We start from the raw sequence: 8,110 nt of genomic DNA, 5'->3' as shown, positions 1-8,110 counted from the left end.
CCAACTCCTCCAGCCCCTCCAGCCCAGAGGGACCACTGGAGCCACAGGGATGCTGAGCAGCAGGATGTTTGCATCCCTATTAGACATGTTCATCTCATTCCCAGCTGAGTCCTTCTCCAAGTCTGGCTTCCAGCAGACTTAACTCTGGTATTTTTAGCTGCCTTTCACAGCTCCCACCCCTTGTCCCACACACTGCAGCTCTCCTCTCCCAGCACAACGGATGGCACATGCCATGAGATGGGCCTGAAGGAACTGAAGGACTCAAAACCCTCAGCAAGGCACAGACAGGCCTGCAAACAGCCCCCAGTTAACCTAACAAGTGTTTCCCTGACTGATGGAGACCCCAGAAGGCTCTGGGTGAAATCTCCAGCAGTTCAGTACAGCCCCTGGGTCGCAGCTGCCCCGTGGGAACTGGTGGCAGGATTTCCATCTCACTCTCCTCTCTCCCTGTGTTGTTGTGTCACTGTTGGAGCATTCAATCAGCTGTTCCCCACGGGGTCAGACTATCCTGTTCTCCACCTCCAGGCCCTGTCACTGCTCAGCCCAGAGCAAACACAGCTGGTGTTTACCCACAGCAGCTCCTCTGCTGCCCCTTGCCTCGAAGGACAGAGCACAGATGCTCATTCACATCTGCTCTGTACACAGCTTTCCCTGGCAGCAGCACCTCCCAGCTGGGGTTTAGAGCCTCCCTGGCAGCCTCCACACTTGATCAATTGATTATTTCATGTTTTTCAGGAATATTAATGCAGGAATATGATGTTTGCCCCCCATAGCAGCACTGTGTGGGAAGCAGCACTCTCCTCTCTGCCTTGTGCAATGCTGAGGCATCACTGACCACAGATAAACACCTCCCTCTGCTCCTCCTGATTTAGATTAGATATTGGGATAAGTTTTCCACAGAAGGGGTGATCAAGCATTGGAACAGGTTGTCCAGGGAAGTGGTGGAGTCACCAACTCTGGAAGTGTTCAAAAAAACATGTGGATCTGCTGCTTGGGGATATGGTTTAATGGTGATTCCAGAATGGTTCCACAAAACCTTGCTTCCAAAATTTAATAAGCAAGAATTAAAACCACTGATTAATGTCAGTATTAGAGATGCTGAGGCTTAAACAAGTGATTTCAGAATACTTAGCTTCATGCCCAGAAGTATTCCAAGACTGTAAGCTTTTCATCCCATTTTCTGTCAAAGGGAAATCACATTTAAATCTCAGTACCTCTTAAGGTGAAAAGTCACAGTTAAATCAGTTCTAGGAAATATTCCCTGGTTTTGCTCAGAGTTTTGACAGAACATGTTTTCTAATTCATGCCTCTTCATTTACCTCCCCCTCTGCTCCCATCTCACCAGTGTCATCCTTGGGGACACAGCACCACCCTGCAGGAACCTGGGGAACCAGGGCAGCTCTGACTCAGAGCACAAACACTCACTACTCAGAACTTCCATCGTGGTTTTCTCTCTGATGACAGAAATCTGCAGTACAAATACCCTGGAAAAAACAAAGGAAGAAGTAGAGGTTTCTACAAAATATCCATTTCCCTCTGAAAGGGAAAGACATTAGAGGTTTCTACAAAATATCCATTTCCTTCTGAAAGGGAAAGATAATGCAAAGTTCTTTAAGCTTCTTCACCCATCTCTGTCTCCTCCTTCGCTGCTCCCAAGGGGCTTAGATGGATCTTGCTGGGATGCATTAAGTTGTCTGATTTCTTTTTTTTTCCTGGTCTAGTGGGAAGTGTCTCTGCCCATGGCAAGGTGGGTTGGGCTAGATGAGCTCTGAGATCCATTCCAACCCCTTAACATTCTCTGATTTTTCCAGAATAAAGAGGACAACATTACTACGACTTCAGCTCTTGGCTGAGCCTGAGTATCGGCTCAGCGACATGATGAGGGAATCCCTCCTGCAGGACCCCCTGGCCCCTGTCCTCACTGAGCCCCATCTCCTGGCTCTGGACAGAAGGTTACAGCTCATCCTGAACACCGTGAGGAAGTGCATAGACACCTATGGAGAAGACACAGTGGTGGCCAACGACATGGCACAGCCCAAGGCTCCTGCGTGGGACAGAGCCAAGCTGAGCACTTAAACAGCCCTGAACTCATGCTCAGGGGGAGGGAAAACCCTGCAAGGCAAGTGGCAGGTTATGATAGCTGGTGACTTCCATCTGCAAATACTTGCAGAGCCTGAGAGGAGAAACTCTGCAGATCTTCAAGGCTCACACTGGGCTTCTACACTGGTGCTCAACAAGATCTTCTGTGCTTGGCCTGTGTGTTGGTCCCTTGTGGTCTGAGCAGCAGATCTTAGCACCCCAAACATCACTCTCTGGTGGGGAAGGAGTGATCTCCTGTTCTGGAGCTGGTTGTGCCCTTGGGAGGGTGGGGGAACACATTGGTTTGCTCAACATGCACAGGATCTTGGTTTGACTCATGAAGGACAAACTAAAGCTGAGGATGAGGGTTGAATAAAGACATGCCAAGAGCATTTTCCTGTCTTTTTTGGTTGTGTAATCAAGACTGTGTATTTGGAAAAGGAGCAATCTTGCTTCTCAAGGGCAGGACCTGTCACAACATGCTCATTCAGCATGGTCATGTACTCACCATCAAACCTGTGCTGCTTCTGGGTCTCTTCAACAGTGCTCAGCTCACTCCACATCAATCTGTGCATGTCACACAAAGCTCAACACCTCACAGGGCTGTAAAATCACTTCTTTGACCTGCCTCATGGCTGGAAGAGCCAGTTTGGGTTGTAGGAGAGGGGTAGGTGTGTGGCCTTTGGCCCCAAGGGCAAAAAAACCCCAAACCAACCAAAAGAACTCGAAAATCAAACTGCTCTGAGACACACATGGATGTACAATTCAAGAACCCACCCATTTCTGGAGCAAACATTTTGCCAGAGTGGGGGAGAATCTGTCTCAAGTCACCTCCTCATAGCTTTAAAATCATTTCAGTTGTCGTAATTCCCTAGAACATACAAGTGATATCCTGTCCCCATCTCTGTGCATTTTGAGAAGATGCAATAGAAACTGGAAACCAAGAATCATGGAGAGTTAGAGATATTTCAGCCTCCAGTTTTCTCCTCACCTCCCAGTGACAAGGCATAAGAATAACTGGATTACCAAAGCTCTCTTTAATAGTTTTTCCCTCTAATTGTTCAGGAATGATAGCACGGAGCCTTTTGGCAGCCTGGGGAAAGTAGTTGAGAAGTCTGTTGATAATTTATCATCCTTAAGGGGATAAAAAAGGCAACAAACCTCCACACCACAACCAATTACTAGGAGTTTATTCTAAACTAAGCTTTAAGTCAAACAAAACCCACCTACAGCATTGCAGAGCTTCCAGGGAATCCTAAAACCACCATGCAAATGCTGTCAGGCAGCAGCTAAAAGTTCCCAGCAGGATGCTGCACCTACAATCTCATCTTCTCATGGCCTGGAATTTTGCCCAAGCTAAAGGGAACTTGATGACACTAAGTGCTTGGATGATGCAAAGAAGGAACAAAGCTCATTTGGTCACAGCTATCATTTTGCACAGGGAATTGTACTAGTGCTTAATTCAACTCCACAATAATTCAACAAGATACCTGTCTCCAAACTGCAAAGCCACAGGAGAGGCTGACATTTGGGTCCCTACAGGTGCCTGTTTGTGTGTTTGAGGAAGGTTGGAGTGTTTCTTAGTGAAGAGACTCCTCCAATATTCTGAAGCCACAAAAGTTAGCAAAAAATCCCACACAAACCCACCCAAAAACCCAACACAAACCCACCTCAAACCCTCACATAAATCCATCCAAAACCTCACACCAGGCTCCTTTAGTCTTCCAACCTGTGATTTAGCCAAGTCCTTCCATTTCCACCTTTCCAACAGTCTCAAACACCATTTCCAGACCTTTGGATTCTCCTGGACAGAGAATACATGGAACTAAGAGGAATAACTCCCTCTGGGTATGTTCACTATGTTGGTTGATTCAGCACAGGATGATGAATTCCCAAACTTTTATCTCCCTCTACCGGTAGCTTTTTGTGCAATCACCACACAGGATGAGCCCAAAATTAACTCCATGAGTGTTCTGGAATGGTGGTGACTCTCGGCTGGTTCCGCAGGAAGAAACATGGCAACAGAAGATAAGCTTAAAAGCAAAGTTACAGTTATAGGCATAAGGCTGGAAGTGAAGGTTTGAAAGTTTCACTTTAGATAATTGAAGTTCTGGTTTTTTGGCCAAGGGGATGGGGAAAGAGGGCAGGATGAAGGAAACAAACCCATAGATATTTAAATAGCTGGTGCACTAACAGTGTTGCAAGGTTAATTCCTGCTTGGTTTTATTTTCCTTTACATGATAGAGTTAAAACATACCTTCAGAGTTGGGTGATCTATCCAGGATCCACGTAAAACACATCCAATCTGAGCTGCTTTCAGGTCATCACAGCTGTAAATCCCCTTCTTCCATTTCCCCTGCCTGACCAGCACAACTCATTCCTCATCAACCATCACCTGTTCAAACCTTCTTGCATAGATGGGAACAGACAACTTCAAGGAGCTTCTGAGCTCCAAGAATCCTGGCACAGCCAGGAATTAACAACTTGAAGATATCAGAGCAGCATGAGGTGCTAAAAGACACTCAAACAGGACACAGGAAACTTCTCACTGCAAATATTGCCTGGGGAGGTGGTAGAGTTGCCACCCCTGGAGGTGACTGGATCTGGCATTGGGTGATCTGGTTTAGGGGTTACACTGGTAGCACTGGTGGACACTTGGACTTGATGGTAAGTTGTTAAGAAGTTAAGAGGACTGGAGCATCTCCCTGTGAGGACAGGCTAAGGGAGTTGGGGCTGTTCATCCTGGAGAAGAAAAGGTTGTGTGGAGACCTCAGAGCAACTTGTCAATATCTGAAGGGTCTACAAGGAGCTGGAGAGGGACTCTGTGTTAGGTACTGCAGGGACAGGACAAGGGGCAATGGGTTCAAACTGAAGGAGGAATTTAGGTTAGATATTAGAAAAATGTTTTTTACTCTAAGGGTGGTGAGACACTGGCACATGTTGCCCAGGGAGGCTGTGGCTGCCCCAACCCTGGCAGTGTTCATTCCAGGTTGGATGAGCCTTGAGCAACCTGTTCTGGTGGGAGGTGTCCCTGCCCAGGTTGGGGCTGGATGATCTCCAGTGTCCATCCCAATCCCTAAATTCTATGATTCTATATTAGAGGTCTCTTCCAACACTGATATTCCAAGCAGTGGTGCCAGAGCCCCAGAGGAGTTCCCAGCCTGGCACGTGGCTCTGCAGGCTCCGAGTGGAAGGTTCAGTCGTGCTGGAAGCCAAGACCTGAACTCAACCCTCCAGAGTTAACACCAAGCTAAGCCATTAAGCTGCTTAGTTTCTCCTGCCTCATTCATAACTCATCCCCTAAAGCCAAAGGAAAACCCAGTGCAGGGCTGGGAATAAAATAAAAGAGGCTGATTGCATTTAAGAATTTAAATCATTTTATTGCTTTACCTGCCATTAGGACAATCTATAACAAAAGGAATATAATATAATATATTAGCACATACAGTAAATCAGACTTATAGAGTCAGGTAACAATACAAAAATGGTCCTCTGGTTGACTATAGCTTCCTAGGGCAATAGACTTTGTTGATTTGCTGAAGATAGACTAGCAAAAAATTACTTCTAAAGCCCTGAATGTTAGCTAAGGCAAAACTATGCCAATTGTGGTTTCAAACATGTTTCAATTGCACACAAAGGTAAAGCTATAACTGTGTTTAATAGTTAACTCAGACTTAGCTGATTGATCTTAAAATCTTGTAGGTAGAACTACAAAAGGGAGTAAACAGCAAGCTAAAAAGATGCAGTAGTGAAACTTGATTAGAAAGCCTTATATAAAAAAAATGTGCACTTTTTTTTTTTGTGGAGCTCTAACTAGTTTACACAGTTTTTGGTGCTGTAAATGTAACACAAAGAACACATAGGAAGGAAAAAAAAAATCTGCAGAGAGTCAAAGTTTAAGAAAAACTTTAATTAAAAAAAAAAAAGAAAAATAAAAAGGACCCAGAAAGGTAGCATTTGCTTATTCCTTAAGGACTCAGGGCAGAAATCCTCTATTCAAGCCCTTCTGAATAGAGAACTCCAACCACAAGCATTTCAATAATCCCTTGCTTGGGATTTCAGGTCCAGCCACACCCTGAAACCTTTTGTCGAGGCTCAAGACCTTCAGTATTACTTTGCATCAATGAGCAGACTCTTCCTGCTTCTCTACATGCCTGGGAGAAGGTTGGATTTGAATCCACATCCCCTCAGAAAGGAACTGAAACGAGGGCTCCATCCTCAAAGTAGTCGCACAACAAATGCCAAACTGCTTGCTGTCACTCCCCAAATACAAACCTAGGATGCTACTGGATATAAATTACAGTTTAAAGGAAACCTTAAAAATTGCCTACAATTATTGAACCGTGGAATTCAGTAAAAACTTTTTGGGAAGTCTTGGTGAGCACAGAGTAATGGAACACAGAGCTGGGGAATACTCAAAGACATTTAAGACTCCGCAACAGGTTGAACTTGGAGGGAGGAAAAAAAAATAATAAAAAGAGTATGAAATATGTGTGGTGGAAATTCCACATGAAGGAAAAGAGAATGAACCTTATGGATTTAAAGTAGATTTAAAATGAGTTTTTAAAATTATGGATTGATAGATAAAAAAGAAACCTAAAATTGAGTGTTGTAGGTTAAAACATTCAGTTTTCTGCCTCACATTCTCTACCTAGGATCATGGATCTCCACGGATCAGCAATCTTGTCACCTGCAACTGATGCTGGCCAGGAGCATCCAGCATTTATCTTCCATGAAGGGACAAGCTGAACTGATGATGATTAAAGTCAACTGAGGATTAACAAAGCAAGTCACAGGGAAAACCCAAAGTTTGCTTTCAATTCTACACCAATCTAAGCACTCGGACACCACTACCAGCTAGACAGCTGCACCATTCTGACACCAATCTACAGACTAGAGACCAAAGTCAGGCATTTCATGGAACATTTGGTTCTTGCCACCTGGAACAGGAAGAGTTTTAAACGGCGGATCTATGGCTGAAGAAAGAACAAGAGATCAGTTGCGGCAAGTCAGCAAATGAGTTCACCAGAACCACTGACCTGGAAAAGCTTTTGAGTTACACTGGACAAAAACAGAACTAAGCAATCTTAAAACCAGCAGACACAGGAACAATTATACTGTTAAATTCCAACTGTGGCTTCCTTAGCAGCTGATGCCTCACGATTGAACCCAAGGATTACAGTACCCAGAAAAATGACAAATAAACCCAGAAAACCCCGAGAAGCTCAATTACAAGGGCAGTTCTCATGTGAAAAGAAAGACAGCAGGTGCTGACCACAGCCTTAAAATCTGTCCAACAATTTGAGAAACACCTTGAAAAGAAGTTGGGTTTTTTCCCCTCCCTTTACTGTCACCTCTTCACCCTCTGGTCATGGCATTGGTGCCAGGAGGTCTCTCCCTCACTCCTGCAAGGCTGCACTGGCCTGAGTTGGACACTGGTGCACAGAGAGAAGCAAAGGTCTCCATACAACTTTTCCTATTAATTTTATGGGACAGAGAGCACAGAAATAATATGCTCTAAATTAATGACAGTGCCATGAGAAGCAGTTTATTTTTTTCTCTCTTTTTTTTTTTTAATATGTGTGTATGTGTATTTTTTTTTGAACCAGACAGGAAGCTGCAAATGCCAGTGGCAATGTGGCTCTGCACAAGGGGAATAAAGCAGTCTGCATTCGTGAAGCATGGCTCGGACAGGAGGGAGGTTTCAGACAGACAGTGATACAAAACTGTTGTACTGCTGGATGTTTCTCTTGAGGATGTCTGAGCAGGGCCCCAGCACACGTTCGAAGCGAGGGCGGTCAAGCTTCACACATTTCAAGGGGCCACGAGCAACCACTGTGGCAGCACGAGGACGATTCATCAGCAGAGCAATCTCACCTAGGGCAGCACAGGGGAGGAGCAGAGTTACAAACCAACCTGCAAACCAGGCAAAGGCATTGCCCTGTTGGATTCTAAACCCCTCCCGAGATGGAGGAGGAGGCAACTCGGTGTTAACGTGGAACAAGTGTCCACAGAGTTACAGCAGGAGCAG

General features: G+C 45.1%; 1 protein-coding gene across 1 annotated transcript in view; it reads left to right on the top strand.

Moving 5' to 3' along the window:
* Nucleotides 1-2,076, top strand: part of FAM20A (family with sequence similarity 20, member A) — a gene marked incomplete at its 5' end in the record, with an annotated part of 8,439 nt that extends 6,363 nt beyond the window's left edge. Inside the window, one exon of the mRNA XM_009084022.1 lies at nt 1,812-2,076. Within this exon, the coding sequence (XP_009082270.1) occupies nt 1,812-2,076 (265 nt within the window). The remainder of the gene's footprint in view (nt 1-1,811) is intronic.
* Nucleotides 2,077-8,110: the final 6,034 nt, after the last annotated feature.

Source organism: Acanthisitta chloris, unplaced genomic scaffold (genome assembly GCF_000695815.1).
Source record: "Acanthisitta chloris isolate BGI_N310 unplaced genomic scaffold, ASM69581v1 scaffold20681, whole genome shotgun sequence".
NCBI lineage: Eukaryota > Metazoa > Chordata > Aves > Passeriformes > Acanthisittidae > Acanthisitta > Acanthisitta chloris.
The sequence above is the reverse complement of the archived record's forward strand: the minus strand, read 5'-3'. Positions and strand labels throughout refer to the sequence as shown.